Source organism: Cyprinus carpio, chromosome A1, assembly GCF_018340385.1.
Source record: "Cyprinus carpio isolate SPL01 chromosome A1, ASM1834038v1, whole genome shotgun sequence".
Taxonomy (NCBI): domain Eukaryota; kingdom Metazoa; phylum Chordata; class Actinopteri; order Cypriniformes; family Cyprinidae; genus Cyprinus; species Cyprinus carpio.
Genome location: NC_056572.1, coordinates 20,116,441 through 20,132,830, shown reverse-complemented (window position 1 = coordinate 20,132,830; position 16,390 = coordinate 20,116,441). Strand labels below are relative to the sequence as shown.

The following is a 16,390-nucleotide window of genomic DNA, read 5'->3' as shown; positions in this document are numbered from 1 at the left end:
CAGAGCTTGCCTCATATTTGCACATAACTGTTGTGCATTGCAGCCAAATGCCAGCATACGAAAGCTCTAAAACTAAATTTGAAAGCGGTTTGCCTGGACTAGAGCGCACACTTTAAAAGGATACACCTTAGACACATCAAAACTGGATGGATACTTTCACAAAGTCAGTGTTTGGGATGAACAGCCAAATTTTCTTCTGAATAATTCTCATCTCTATGAACAAATAAGTCAAGTCAACACTGATGCAATGTAGTTTAATAAATGAGTAAAACTAAGGCAATTGTTCATCTGTCATACTTTAACCAACCTACAGCAGCATGTTTAGATAGCAGTGTAGAGAGCAGCATTTTGGTTGTTCTCACACCACAAAATGGGAAGTTACAGTTAATACAGAAACAGTTACTGGATCTTAAAAATTTGGATTGCACATGCATATATTTCTATCATTTAATAAATCCCCCAAAACACAACATACACATGAAACAATCAGAAAAATCACTCGAGGGTCATACCAGACTGTTTCTGGCTATTGCCCATCTCACCACCCACCTGGACAACGTGCTCTGCGCATTCTATGATGCCAGCCTCAACACCGCATGCAGAGTGCCATCGTCCGAAGATGGCCCTCGAGCGGAATTTGCCGCCTTTGTGGAGTGGGCACTGGCGACAAATGGTTCTCCGTTCCCCCCTGCAATTCCCAGGAGTATATCGCCAGTGCCACTCCCGACCCAGCCCACCATCTCCATGATGCAAGGAGCGCATGCCCAAGCCCATCGCTGACGGAGAGCCGGAGCCCGTCGCGACCGACGAGCCATCGCTGCATGGAGTGACAGTGCTGAGGATCACCGCGGAGCCAGAGCCGCTGATGATGTCAGTCAAGGTGTGTGAGCCGGCAACAATGCCTGCCACAAGGAAGAAAGCCACGAACGGTGTGAGCATGGAGACGAACTCCGCCCCCTACACCGTGGCTGAGGGTGAGCTGAGTATGGCGCGGTGAAACTGCAAAAGTGAAGAGCATAGCGCACCAGCCCCCGAATCCAGTTAAGAGCTCCCTCCAGTGCCCACTCCTAGAAAGTGCCCTCAAGTGTCTGCTCCTCCAGAGCGCAATCCTGTTCCCGTGTTCAGGCCAGAGGGGACTTTTGATTCAGAGTGTAGCCTCGAATGCCTGGAGGCTCAAAAAATGCCCATCCTCCCACCCGCTCCTGCCTCCCCCTCTGCTGTCATCTGGCAGCCCCCCTGCTCGACCTCAGCCCACCATCTATGTGGTGCGAGCTCCGCAGGACTGCCATCCTCCAGCGTCACTGTGGCTGGAGTGTCCCTTGACTCCGCCTCTAAGGCCTGGACTCTGTCTTGGCCCGTTGACCCGTCGGCTCCACCATGGCTCCTAGCTCCCTCCTCTCTGCCGTGGCCTGGCAGTCCACTAGCTCTGCCAGGCTCCCTCGTTCCTCCGGCTCTGCCTTGGTCTGGCGTCAACCATCCTGTGCCTTGGGACTCCACTCCTCTGGCTTTGCCTCATCCCTTCGTCCCTCTGGCTCCGTCAGGCTCCTTCATCCCCTCGGCTCCTCCTCAGTCCTCGGTTGCTCTGGCTCCACAGTGGCCTGCCGGATCCATGCCTTTGCGTCGGTCGCCGGCGCCATCGGTTCCACCGGATCCTCCCTGTCTCCCTGGCTCATCGGCTCTCTGTCTCCACCTCGGGCTCCTCCACCACCTGCTCTACCGCTTTTGGTCGGGCCCCTGGAGTTGGTGGCCACTCCTCTCCATGGCTCCTCTATCTGTATCTACGGTGCGAGGACGCACCTTCCGGGAGGGGGGCGATATGTCAGGATTAGGGACCTGTCTGTGTGTGTGTTTTGCTTCCTGAAACCCAGTTTCTCCCTCATGTTGATTGTTAATTTGATTCCAGGTGTGTCTCCTTGGTCCCTCATTATCCTGTGTTTAAAAGCCCCATTCCATTTAGTTAGTGTTTGTTGGGTCTACTCATGTTCGTGTGTTCCTACCGTTTCCATTGTGGATTATCCCCTATGTTTCCTGGATTATAGACTATTGTTTGTACTCCACGTTTCTCTCTCGTTCCTCCCAGCACAGTTTGTGACAGAAGGAGTGTGGCTACTGCATTTACGTTTGCACCTGACCTGTTGTAACCTACAGGTGAATAGGGAATTAACAAAATCCTTGTGCAAAATTCCTTTGAAACTTTTCCAAGTTAATAATATTATTATTGCAATATTTGTTGTATTACAAACGTCCACAAAACTGCATATTCAAAAAGTTTAAACTCCTCATGTTTGAACAAATTGTGTAAAAAATCAAAAAGTAAGAAACATGTTTTATAAAAAATTATTACATAGTTGAGAACTTCATGTGTAGGGTTTTGTACATGTATGATGGAATTCACAAACAAAGTGCTGAAAAACACAAATTTGGATGAAATGCCTGTTTAATGCAGGCTCTGGTAATTGATGTGTACACAAGTGTGGATATAAAAAATCTATTTTTGTAAGCATTTCTACTATTGATTGTAGATAAAATGTTCTGTACAATTTATTTTAACATTTTTATTTAATGCAATAAAATTAACAATTCTTTTACTGCATTTATTAATCTTAATTTCAACATATAATACATTTTAACATTTCAAGTTGTGTAAATTATTAAATTATTAGATTAAAAATATATAAATTACTTTTTCGATTAATTTTTTTCATTTGTTTCTTTTGCTCCAGAAAGTAAATTACATGGAAAAAAGCTACATTCCAAAAACATTTTTACTGTTCCCCAGGGGGCTATATTAGAATGATCTCAATCTAAAAACAGCTTGCCTTCATTTTGCCTTACTGAGATCTTTTTATAGCTAATGGAAGAGGAAAGATGGGAGTAGCATGTAACAATCTGAGTTGTGTGTGTTAGAAGCAGTTCTCTGTGCAATGAAGGGAAGCTAATCTAATTTTAATTGAATTATAACGTGTGCACTGGGGGTACACACACACACACACACACACACACAGTTAACAAGGGTTATTGGAGACTTGTGACAATAGGCAGGTGCCAGGGAGCCTGGATTATCAGCGTATGACAGGGGAGCAAATCTCAACTTTCAGATGTCACCTGGTTCAGCTGATCCAGGACCTGCTCTTCAAAGCTGGTGTCTGATGGTAGTTAGACGGAGGTATTAGTCAATCGACTGATTGCAGAGCAGTGCCATGGGCCAGAGAGTAAGTGTAGCTTTGGGATGACACTGTAGGTAATAATAGACCTGTTGTTATCATCTAATGTTACAGTGCCAGTGTGTTCTTCTGTCAAATTCAATTATGGGATGTGAAATATTCATAATTGCTTTCACAAAAGCATTTGAATGAGGCACATTTATGGAAAAGCAGTGAGGTGAATCTGTTAACAATTATTCATATTCACATATTCTCACAAGATTTAGGCAGTTGAAGTGAAAAGAAACAGAATGATTATGAATTAACACGTTTTCTTTCTCTCTCTGTTTAATAATATGACAGGCCTAACAGCTGCCACACTCGCTGAAGCCATGAAGAAGAAGATCAAATTGGAGGTGATGAATAGTTACCATGGCAATAATAACCACGGCACAGATTCGGAGAATGGTGACATCACCTCCAGCATGGGTAAGTGTCAGTTTCTCTCTTAAACTGAAGCTCATATGTCGAGCCATCCTAAATGCTCATGCCCTAAGAATCCTGGTCCAACACTAAACATATCAGATATCTTCTGGGAACAGTGTTTAGATAAGTATTTAAACCTAATGCGCACTAGCCTTACACTAACACAACACACACACACACACAAAAGACAGCAATTAGAAAAGAGCAGTATATTGCACCAGCTCTGCAATTTGCCATTCATGTTTTTCTCATGTCTTACCTTCTCCGACTTAAGTTAACAAATAAACCTGAAAAGATTTTCAGCCCTAAAGAACACTCACCTATTATGTAGTTGACATGGACCAGTAGCAGTTTGAAGATGTTTAACAGTCAGCGCAAATGTTTTCTGGAAAGTTGCTATTTTGAACCACCAAAACTCCAAAAGACCTTTGTTTTTGACAGATTTAGTTTGAAATGATGGCATATATGCTTGTTCTTTGATTTCACTTGAAGCATATTGGGTTGCCTTTTCATGCAACATTTATTATTTCATGTTTAAAGGAGATGTATAATTTCTGAATTTCCAGAAACTGCTAATTCCCAAGCTGTGATTTGATTCAGGCAGGTTTTCCAAACACTCCCTTGTCTGGCACTGGTTGGTACAACAGGAAGTAGCGGCCCCAAACTCATTGTCATTGGTTGTGCCAATGGTGCCATGTTGGGGCACTCAAAAATACAGTTTGGTAAAATACAGTAATTCTTTTTTAAACCAACCCAATATGAATTACTTACACATATAGTTAGCTATATACATTAAACTTGGATTTAAAAGCTTTTTAAAGTAAAAAAGTTACATATAGCAGCTTTAATAAAAGAGAGAACTTGTCATTATTCTATGATGCAGTGCTTATTTTCTAGAAAATGTCTATTGATGCAGTGCTTATTTTTCAGAAACTGTGCATTATAAGCAGATTTAAGAAAGAAAATACCATGAAAATGAGGTTGTGAACTTTCTGAAGGGAAAAAGTGAAAACAGAGGCCAGGATGTCACAACGAGAGGGAGAAGTGTGAATAAGATTAGCCAGGTTTTACCCACAAAAGCTAATAAGAAGGAGCTTTTTTATCTTCAGCAATTTAGAGTGAGAATAACCTTGAGTGTGGGCTCTTGATGTGGAATATTAATTCAGCTGAAGAGAGGTGAGTGGTGCAGAACAGTCTTTCCTTTAACGTTCTATGCATCTTAAAAATGTCTGTCTCTTTCCATCTACCAGGTTCTGTGGCTTGTAATTTTAATACTGACACAATGAAAGTCTGAAATGCCATATCTGAAAATATCAGTCTCTCATGCCTGTGTTTTGAACCTGAACCCTCATCCACTGATCATATGATTATTTACATTTCACAAACAGAAACTCTTCCCAGAATAGTACTCACAGTCTGAGAAATGTGATACGTCTAAACCCTGAAGATTGAACAGATCTGTAGGGATGTGTGGCATGTGTGAGGCCGGCTAGACAGATACAGCAGTGTTAGAGCGGAACTCCAGTGGCACTGATCCAGTTGGTGATTGGGACACTGTTTTTAGCAGCCCCCCTCTGCCCTTATTATCAGGATATGAGCTCATCTCTGGTTAAATAGAGTTTCTTATAACAGCTGTGCCCCTGAGCAGGAAGTGGAGGGCTCTGGATATAGTCACACTGTCCTGTCAAGGATGAATTTGGAGAGGATGTATCTTGTTGATGTTAAGTTGGTGAAAGAATGCATGTGGCTATTTAAAAGCAGTTATGTGTATTGTACGCAATCATAAACTCACACAACAAGGGCTTTTTTTTAAGAAATTTAATTCTCAGCAGGTTTTGCTTCAGAAAACTGATTTTACATTAGACATAGAGTGGTGACCCAAAACGAAAAAAGCAAAAAAGTTATTATAATCAACATTGAAATTCAGTAATATATTTAAAATACCAATATTTATTCATGTTCGTTTATCAATGGTAATTTATTAACATTGCCATGAAAACTCAAGAAACTTATCTTCATAAATTAAGTATTTGGTCTCTTGAGATTAGATTTTTTTTTTATAAGCTAATAATTTAATGCAGTTGGGATTCAAACTGGGGAAATTCTTGCTGTGAGGCAACAATGCTACCCACTGAGCCACCATTAATTCACATAGAAACCTATTCATTTTGTTACTCTAAATATGAATAATATATACATTTACAAATCTATGGTTTAGTATATTTGCATTATTTGGTAAAGATGGAGGATGTTAAGTCAAGAAATATGTCGTGGTCTCCAGGGCTGCAGTTCCACGAGCACATCCACATGTCCATTAGAGCCTGTCTCTCACTCTCGTGGGACTGAGCTGACAGATAAGCCGAACTTCCCCAAAAATTGTAATAGAAAAGGAATGGGATTCCTGTAGAAACGTAATCAGGAAAAACTGGATGATAAAAGAAGAAAAGTTAATGAAGTGAAACATTTTCCTTTTAATTCCTATAACATCTTTTTAGAATCAGCATAGAAATGAAACATGAATAAAGAAAATTCTCAGAGGAGTCACTGAACAAAAGATGACTTCAATTTAGTGGTGCAAACTTTTCTCAAAACTCTCCACTGATGGAAAGGAATGTTTTAGTGCTGAGTCATTAACAGCGTCATAATTGCCTCAGCATTGCAGACAATAACCAATAGTGACCAAGAGAATGCAATCTCTATGGATTGATCAGTTTTAGTCTTCTGAAAAGATGCAATCACTTAAAAAAAATTTAATTTAGGATTTTATTTCCAAATAAACAGTGATCTACACATGCATAGAACTCATCAGATATGGAAAACAGAAACTCTAACGTGCTTGCTAGATGTGAGAATCATTGAGGTTTGTTGTTGTGCATCAACTAAGCGTGTTTTATATTAAATATGCACATGTATATACACTCTCAAAAAAGGAAAAGAAATTAAATCAGTTCATATAAAGTAACCAAGGGTTGCTGGGGGAGAGTAACTAAATGATGGCAGATTTTTCTCTAGATTCTCTATTACCTTTAGTACATTGGAAATAGTCTTAAATTATTCTTATGCAGCATAAGACATAAGCACAGATGTAGACTTTAGGTTCTGAGATCCAGACCAAGGCCATGTCTCAAGTCCAAAACTTCAACTGAGCTGTAGGTATAAAAGAATGGTGCATGTTACTGCATTTGTGTCACAAAAGTTTTATCCATTACTGCAAAATGCACAATTAGATGTAGTCTTGACTCATAAGTGAATGGGGACGTAATGTCATCTCTTATAAAACTTGTTTCCCTTTTGGGGTTGAATTTAGGTTTTCTCTCCATAACGAAGCTGTCGTATGGAACAGTGACCTTTAGGTAAAAGGGCTGAAACAAGACTGCTACACTGAGTGAGCACTTTTTTATAATTAGAGATTCACAGAGATTGGTGTGAAAGCAAAGGGAGAGACTTTTCACAGAGTTTGTTGAGTTGAATTGAGTTGTTTTCTCCGAAATATGCTTGTGAACTCTTGGACAATCTTGAAGAAACATAATGTTTGGTTGCAGCTAAATGAAATTGAAAGGTATGTGTAATTTCTGCACAGTCAGAGAAGTAGTCCATGCCATTGGTTGACCCTTTGTTGCAAGGTTCAAGACCAAGAGATCACTTTTTGGCTGGTTAGCATAGCCCTGTTAGCCCCTGCTTGTAGATGACTTTAAAATATAAAATTTAGAGATTATAGGCCTACAACATGTTTACACACCCACAGATTCACCACCATTCAAAAGTTGTTTGTTTGTTTTTTTTTATGAAAGAAGTATGCAAGTGAAGAAGAAGTGAATGTAAATTATTCCTATGACCGCAAAGCTGAATTTTCAGCAGTCATTGCTCCAGTCTCCAGCCAGTGCCGCATGATCCTTCAGAAATAATTATAATATACTAAGTTAGAGCACAAGTTATATTTTTTATCATTACAAATGAAAACGGCTGTGCTACTTTAAATAACTGTGGAAACTGATATACTTGAATAGAAGTCATCCTCCATGCATCTCTAGTACTTTTCAAACTAAAAATAAAAGGTGCTAATAAAAATACACACAAGTGCAATATTTGTCTCAGTTTATTATTTATTGATTAAAATAATATATTGTATCCCTAATGTGTGTATTTTCAGTAAAATGACCATACACCGATTTTAATAGTCTGTGTGTTTGTGCTTTAATAATGTCTATGTATTTTTGTGCATGTTTTTTTTTCCACGGTCTCTCTCTCTCTCTCTCTCTCTCTCTCTCTCTCTCTCTCTCTCTCTCTCTCTGTGTTTTGGATTACACGCAGCAGATGCCTGATGCTCATTGTAAACACAAGTAATCACAAGCAGCTGGTCAGGACGACTGCCTCTCTGAGTCTCTGTGTGGCAAAAGTGTGTGTATGTGTGATGTTCTCTGTCTTGAGCACTCAATATTTCTGCTGTGTGTTCCTCTGACCAGACAAACAGTGGGAGTGTGGGAGAGCACTATAGTTCAACACACTGCCTCTTAATAATTCCTTCTCCAATTTTGCTCCTAGCAAATCTTATATTCTGTATTAAGAATTAATTTTGAGCTCAATTTATTTCTTTTCTCAGCCACAGATCATCTCATCTCTTGCAGCCAAAGACTGAAAATCACTTCCTCACAGGTTCTTTTCATCTACGTATCAAAATATCTGCGCCTCCATTAACTTTCCCTGAATGAGGCCCCCAAACCTTTCAGGGGCCTCACCACATAACTCCTTATTCCATCTCTCTTTTTTATCCCTTTCTCTCCCCCACTGTGGTTGTTGTTGCTTGTTTTTTGATAATTTCCATAAGGGAAGTAACTTAACAGTAAGCAGATGGAGGCATCATTAATTTAATCTAAAAGAGAAACGAGACTTCCGGTTTTCCATGATCCCCTCCCCCACCCCCTGCTGACGGGAATATGGAAATTACTCCATGGTGTCTAACCACTACAAAGACCAGAGCTAAATGCACAGACTAAACACCTAGACCACAGCTGTTTACTGGCAACCGCACCTTTGTCTGGGAAATAAAGCTCGTCTATCGCTACTGTTTTATATACGGCTGTCAGGCTGGAACACATTAAATGCCTTTAATGGGGAAATTGAGAAAACAAATAGTCTTATCGTAGGTTAAAAATTAATCAGAGATATTGTAGTGTGTGAGAAATCGAAGTATACACTGGGATCAGTGCTATACAAATGCTTCTCACATGTATGTGTCACAGATAGAGTCTCTTCCTTTCACACACTCCTGCCGGTGGTCTCTATCTCAGGGGAGGTTTGGCCCGAGGAAAAGAGAACTGCTGCATTACCTGCAGGGGTTACGGCACATGACATGAGCACAAACATTTATGACTGAGATTAAAGTAGCAATAAAGAGGAAAGTGTTTCCTGTAGAACTAGGAATATCAGAAGCCTCATTTCTGTGTATAATCTAACTTTCGAAGATGTTTTTTATTTTTTATTTTTTGTCTGTTGCATAGGCAAACTCACAAGAACATGTTGATATTTATACAAATGTTGCTATTTCGGAAAAGGAGAGGGTTTATAGCAAACAGTAGTCTAATTTTACTGATATACCAAAATGCCTTGGCATTATTTGCCACTTTCCAAGAATAGAGTACAAAATAAGGCAGAATGAGTAACAAGGTTGCAAGTATATCAAGATTGCAAATTTAGAATGGACTCAATTTGAGATTTCTTTGATAATTTTCCATACAAAAACTTGAGTCTCAGAGCTACAGTTTTGAAAATAAGGAATTCAATCCACACAATAATTATAAAATATTTAAGAATATTAATAAAGATTAGTTACTGGTCGAAATACTGTTATGGGTGTCACAGTTTTAGGCAAGTTACATTTTTTTGTATTAGGGGAAATTATACCTCACTGGGTTACTGGGTTGCATGAAAAATGTGAGATATTTTTAAACCTGAAGTTATTTGTCATTCATTCATTTATTCACTTATTTTAATATTTAAGAATTAGTTTTACTACAATGCTGTGTTAAATTTGTGACATTTTTACATGATTTTAATTATTAGATACAGTATTCAGCACTCACTTTTGTGTGGGACAGGCCATAATAACTCATTTAAGGACACCTTTGATGTGTTTAAAACTTGCTGTTTTCATTTTATTTTATTTCATATAATAGTTTATCTAACATATCTATTCTATCTCACAAAACAGTAAAAAAAATTTTTTATATTTTCCTCTACTGCTTTAACAAAGTTCAGGAAACCAGAGTGTATCATATTCATGGACTGTGCCAAAATCAAAGACGTAAAGACATTGTTTGAACTGATTCCTTATTTAGCTCAAACAATATCATGTGATAATCAGCGTGTAAAAATCTTCACACTTGATTCTAGCAGCAGGCTACATTGTATATTTTTTGTTGCTGTTTCTCATTTGAATTCTTTCCAGGTGTTGTGTTGTTTTGTTGTTCTCCACACCATTTTACGCAACAATTTTGTGCCCAAATTTTTACCAAGATCCCTGTTGTGTTTGGATCCATCCAGCCGAGTACTTGGCTCCTTCCCAGCCCTGTCATTAGACTTCTTTTGTTTCCTTTCCTCAGCGTTCGCTTTTTTTGTTTCTCCTTTTTATTAAATGCTAAATATTTATACAATTTGCAACTTCCTGTCAAAATCATTTACACTCCCACAATAGCTCGGGCTCAAGCACACAATGGCAACTGCTGCGGGCGGATATTTAAAAATGGCGCGTTTCCAGTTTCTTTTAGCCCTGGGCTCTTTTGTTTTAGGTAAATAAAGATTGAAAGCTCTTCGTGAGTGATATCGGCCACCATGTGTTTCAGAAACAGGCCTCAGTGGTACTGCGGCGTTAATAGACGCTAGTGGATCGCATTGTTATTCTTTTTGCAGCAGAAGCTGAGACGTAGGCCCCTTGAGATACGGATGAAGGGTGATGGATGTTGATGCATTTGGCTGAGTTCCAGTCTCATTCAAAAGTGTCTTTTTGGATGGGGAGGGGGTTTAGTGTTTCCTTGTCATTTTGCCCCTTTTTCCGAATGTGCTTAGAAGGCCAGATATTGCTCCTATCAGCATTTTCTAGTGTAATAGGGCAGTTTAAATTCCACTTGAAAAAGCAAATGTGCGGATGGCACTGTCATTTTAACTTTAGGAATATTAGTGACACCTAGCGAAGAAGCTTGCATGTTCTTGGCATGTGCTTGTGCTTGACTCAGATCTCTTTTCCATCCATACACCAATCTCCTCAGCACTCAGTGACTTTCTTTGATCTCCCTTTCACTTCCTTTCTGTCACCTGATCACCGTGACTGATCTGTGTGTCATCTGTTTCATGAAAATCAGGGCCTTTTTTATTCGCCACTTTCCCTTTCTCTTAGTCTCTGTGTAAATGTCATGACGAAAGGGAGGAGAACTTTCATTTGTAAGTGGCCCTTCAAGTCTCTGTGGCAGAGAGGTGACCTCTGACCCCCAGAGCTGCCTGGTATTTGGTTGAAAAGCAGAGGGAGATGGAAGGTCTTGAAAACTATCGCCTCAAAAGGGCTCATCATCTCCTGGCCTTCCTTCTCATCATCACTCCGCTACTGCCAAGAGTATCAACCCTAGTGAATCCATTACCACAAGGCCAACACAGTTCAGGAGCATATCTTGGCGACTGATGGGAAATGAAAAAGTCTTTGAGAGAAACTGTTGAAATGTCCTCTCTCTCTCTTTCTTTCATCCTTTGCTTTTCAAAGTGGCAGTGGTGTACGGGCGGCTGTAGAGTGGCTGACTGTAACCTTACGCTCTGACCTGTTCAGTTGTTAGAGGATCCATTTCCTTTTTCTGCTGTTATTCCTCTCTGGAGAATATCTGCTCACATTCCTATAAAGCATAACACTGTTAGAGTGCTGCGAGGGATTGGATCAGCACACTAAAACAAGCAAAACACCGGTCACACAACAGGCGTATGCACTGCAGTCTTGCTGTCACGTAGCTTGTTGTGCTACAAATAGAGTGTGTGGTTTATTTATCACGGGGTTGTTATGTATGAAGACGTTTGCAGCAGTCTGAGAAGCAGCTAATTGCTTTGAGGTACAGACTCCAGCAGCTCTAGTTATACTCGTAGGCATGCTGTGCCATAATGGCACATCTTTTAAAGAAAGCTCTAACAAAGCAAAAACTGATGAAATTTCATAACGTGAAGCATCATAATTTGGAAATATTTACAAGATGTTTTCCCTTACAGTGTGATGAGTGTTTCTTAATATCCTCAGACTGTTGGTGCAGCGTGTGTTATTTTAATGAGTTAGAGTTTTTTTTTAAATGCTACTTTTTTTAGGGTTTCCTACAGTGCAATAAAGCTTTTATATAGAAATATGTATTAGATTATCCTGTAGTTATGTGTGATTAATTAAAGTATAATTATTTTGTGTTTCAATGGTTTTTTGTACAGGTTTGGAACTTCCATTCATGATGATGCCACATCCTTTGATTCCAGTCAGTCTGCCGCCTGCCTCGGTCGCCATGGCGATGAACCAGATGAACCATCTCAGCACTATTGCCAATATGGCAGCTGCTGTTCAGGTCCAGAGTATCCCATCCAGAATGGTGACGTCAGTTATAAAGGTACATGGACACAAACTTTGCATACAGTTCTTAAAGGTATAATCAACCCCAAAATGAAAATTTTGTCGTTAATGAATTATCCCCATGTCGTTCCAAACCCATAAAGGCTTCGTTCGTCTTCGGAACACAATTTAAGATATTCTGGATGAAAACCGGGAGGCTTGAGACTATACCATAGACTGCCAAGTAAATAACATTGTCAATGTCCAGAAAAGTATGAAAAGCATCATCAGAATAGTCCATCTGCCATCAGTGATTCAACTGTAACGTTATGATACTTTTTGTACGTGAAGAAAACAAAAATAATGATTTATTCAACAATTCGTCTCCTGAGTGTTCAGCGGATATTCTCCAGAATGGCACAACGGTGATGCCGAGAGACACAGAGGAGACAAATTTTTTAATAAAGTCATGATTTCTTCGCGTACAAAAAGTATTGTCATCGCTTCATAACATTACGGTTGAACCACTGATGGCAGATGGACTATTCTGATGATGCTTTTCATACTTTTCTGGACCTTGACAGTGCATTTTACTTGTCAGTCTATGGGACAGTCACAAGCCTCCCGGTTTTCATCCAAAATATCTTAAATTGTGTTCTGAAGACGAACAAAGCTTTTACTGGTTTGGAACGACATGGGGGTAAGTGATTAATGACAAAATTTTCATTTTTTGGGTGGAGTATCCCTTTAAGAAGATTTAAAGAGAAAGTTTACCCAAAAATGAACATTCAGTCATCAACTACATTAATTAGCTGCATATTGTTCATTTATTTACTTAAAGGTGCTGTATGTAGGATTGACACCAAGTGGTTGAACTAGGACCAAATTCAAAATATTGGAGAGGGTTTTTTTTCACCTGGCCCCTCCTCCTTAGACTTGGCACAAGCAGGTTGCCAGATTGACGACACCAACAGGAACAAGCGCACTTGACAATGAATGAAATGAAATATGCTGTGTTTTCCGCCAACTGACAACCCGGGGTGCCAAAATATACATAACATACATGTACAAAACTGTATTTATTCACATACATAAACATACATTTTTGTATGGGCAAAATATATATATATATATATATATATATATATATATATATATATATATATATATATATATATATATGTATATATATATACACATATATTTTATACACACCATACATGAACAACTCACAGTGACCATAGTGACAGAAATTATATTTAGAGTGTAGTGTACTAGTTGTGTAGACTACTTTTGATCAAAGATCAATGGAAAAATACTTTTTTTGTGTGTATTCCACAAAAAAAAAAAAAAAAAAGTAAAAAAAAGGAAAAAAAAAGAATTCTTGTTTGGAATGGATAAAATTAATAAATAATGACCGAGTTTGGTAACACTTTACAATAACGTTCCATTTGTTAACTATATTTAATGAATACCTAACATTAATTAAGAATGAGCAATATATTTGTTATGGTATTTATTAATCTTTGTTAATGTTAGTTAATAAAAATACAACTGTTACTCCATGTTTGCTCAGGTCCATTAAATAGCCTTAATATATACAACTTTTGATTTGTATAATGTATTAGTAAATGTTGGAATCATCATGAACTAAGATAAATGTTTTGGACATATTTTTAATTGTTAGTTTATGTTAACTAATGTAGTTAACAAATATTAACAAATGGAAACTTATTGTAAAGTGTTACCCAGATTAGTTCATGTTTTGAGTGAACTATTCTTCTTTAGATTTATTCTTCAAGCAGTGTACTATTTAGAACAATATTTACATTTCTCAACAGAGAAAATTTTTCTGCAATAATTTAGAATTTATTATAGTTTTATTAAAGCTTTGATAGATTACGATGACTAATGCGTGTGTGTTCACTCTCAGGAGCGAGTTCCAGACAGCCCATCACCTGTACCCTCTTTAGATGATGGCCGCAGGTCAGGGAGCCACTTATCCTCCAGACACAGCAGCAGCGTGTCCAGCTCTCCTGCCCACACAGAGAGCTCTTCTGACCGGCCACGTATGTCTGCTTGACCACATAAAAGTCTTGTCTTTTGTTTTATTTCTCAATGTCTTATTACAAAGTCTATGTTGCATGCAGTTTCAATATTTTACTTGTCATCAGTGTCATGTCAGCTGTAATAATATGTATACTTTTACATTTTCATTTCTCTCTGTATCCTCTCAAATGGCTGAAACCAAACTTACTATTTCAGCAGAGTTTGGTGCCTGAGCACTTAGCACTATGCTCTCACGATAATGTGAAACTACGCATATAACCTTACAAATGTGCTTTTAGAATTAAGAATAAGGTGATATCACAGAATCTACTAAAAGCAAAGCCATCAGAGCAGTTCATGTGCATTGCTTTAACCGAAACTAAAACTATGCAATTACAGATAATGCTCTTTACTTTTTTCAGTCTATTATCAGACACATTATAAATCTTACCCAAGATATCAGATATCAGTGGCATGATATAATTTGGGAAGCACTATGTGTTTTAAATCCTATTTTTGACAAAACCTATTTTTTTTAAATCTTGTAATCGTTTTTAGATTTTTGAGATTGCTTCTATGATATTATCTGCATGTATTTTGTTAAGAGACTTTAAAGCTTGTTCAGTACAAGATGTACTTTATGTTGGACATGTGTGAAACTTTCATTATTGAATTAAAATATCCCACACTAAACCCATTGAAACGTTTGGGATTGGTATGATTTTTTTTATGTTTTTGAAAGAAGTTGTATGCACGGCATGGCTCTTTTTATTTGATCACAAATAGTACTGAAAACAATACTATACTCAAATATTATTATAATTTAAAGTAACTATTTTCTACAGTAATTCAATATATTGTAGTTCCTGGAAATGTATTGTATTCCTGGGATGCAAAGCTGAATTTTCAGCATCATAACTCCAGTCATCAGTGTCTCATGATCCTTCAAAAATCATAAATGTGATTTGATGCTCAAGAAACATTTCTTATTATTAACAATATTGAAAACTGCTTAATATTTTTGTGGAAGTATGCAATAACATTATAAATATATTTACTCTCCCTGTGCCTTTTCAAAATATAATACAAAAAAAAACATTTGAATGGTATTGTACATCTTCACAAAACATATACAGTAAATTTAAAACTGTATAGAACAAATTTTATAAATACTATAATGGAACATTGGGCTTCACAGGTCAGGCTTTTGTATCTGTGTCCTTTGTTTGTAAAATCTGTTTATATTCCCCTCCTTTCCCTTTAGATTTACATCAGAATGGTCTTTCTCTTGGCCACGCCTTGTTAGGCCTGTCTCCAAGTGCACCACCAGGACCAAAAGAGGGGGATCTGGCAACCCATGACACAGGCCATGAAACAAAGAGGGCTTCTACAGAAAAAGGTAAGATGTTATGGTTGCACTTTATTTTACAGTACGTGTACATACATGTACTTATAGTGTACTTACAGTGTATTTATCTAAAAAAGTTCTGGTAATACAAGGTAACTACATGGGGTAGGGTTCGGTTTAGGGGTAGGTTCAGGGTTACTACTTAGGTATTACATAGTTATTGTAATTACTATAATAAATACATAGTATGTACATGGGGAACAGGACTGTAAAATAAAGTGCTACCAATTGTTATATCCTATTTCTAATATTCCTTTATTAAATGACGCCATGAGATGTCAGAGTTTACAAACATTATCTTTTGCTGTAATAAATCAAACATTAACATGGCTTGTATAAGCTGTTTATTTTAAAAATAAAACTGATTCATATTTTACTGATTATACAGATAGTATGCATTAGTAAATAATTATTTACTGTAGGTGCCTTCTGTCTGAGACCGGTGACCAACCCAGGTTATAACAGATTAAACAGTACAAAAGTGCTTATTTCAGAAGCAAAAACAAGTTCATTACATTATAGTTCAACAAGGTCAAAAGGTTTAGCAATGACTGCACTTTTACAGTTCTTCTATGTTATAAAAACACCTTTAGAATTACATAACAGGAGAAAAATGTCATGGAAAATGCAAGCACTTTTCCCAAACAGATTTAAAATTGTGTCTAATATTTTTTTCCTTCAGCTTAGCAGATCATTTATCAGAAGTGGTTTAGATTGAATGCAGGAAATGATTGCTGATTCCGC

General features: G+C 37.9%; 1 protein-coding gene across 3 annotated transcripts in view; it reads left to right on the top strand.

Moving 5' to 3' along the window:
* LOC109080710 (dachshund homolog 1-like) overlaps positions 1-16,390 on the top strand; it is a 67,857-nt gene that overhangs the window by 39,528 nt on the left and 11,939 nt on the right. For all 3 annotated transcript variants that reach the window (XM_042757043.1, XM_042757038.1, XM_042757032.1), the window contains exons 3-6: positions 3,507-3,632; positions 12,075-12,247; positions 14,123-14,258; positions 15,503-15,637. In XM_042757043.1, the coding sequence (XP_042612977.1) occupies positions 3,507-3,632; positions 12,075-12,247; positions 14,123-14,258; positions 15,503-15,637 (570 nt within the window). The remainder of the gene's footprint in view (positions 1-3,506; positions 3,633-12,074; positions 12,248-14,122; positions 14,259-15,502; positions 15,638-16,390) is intronic.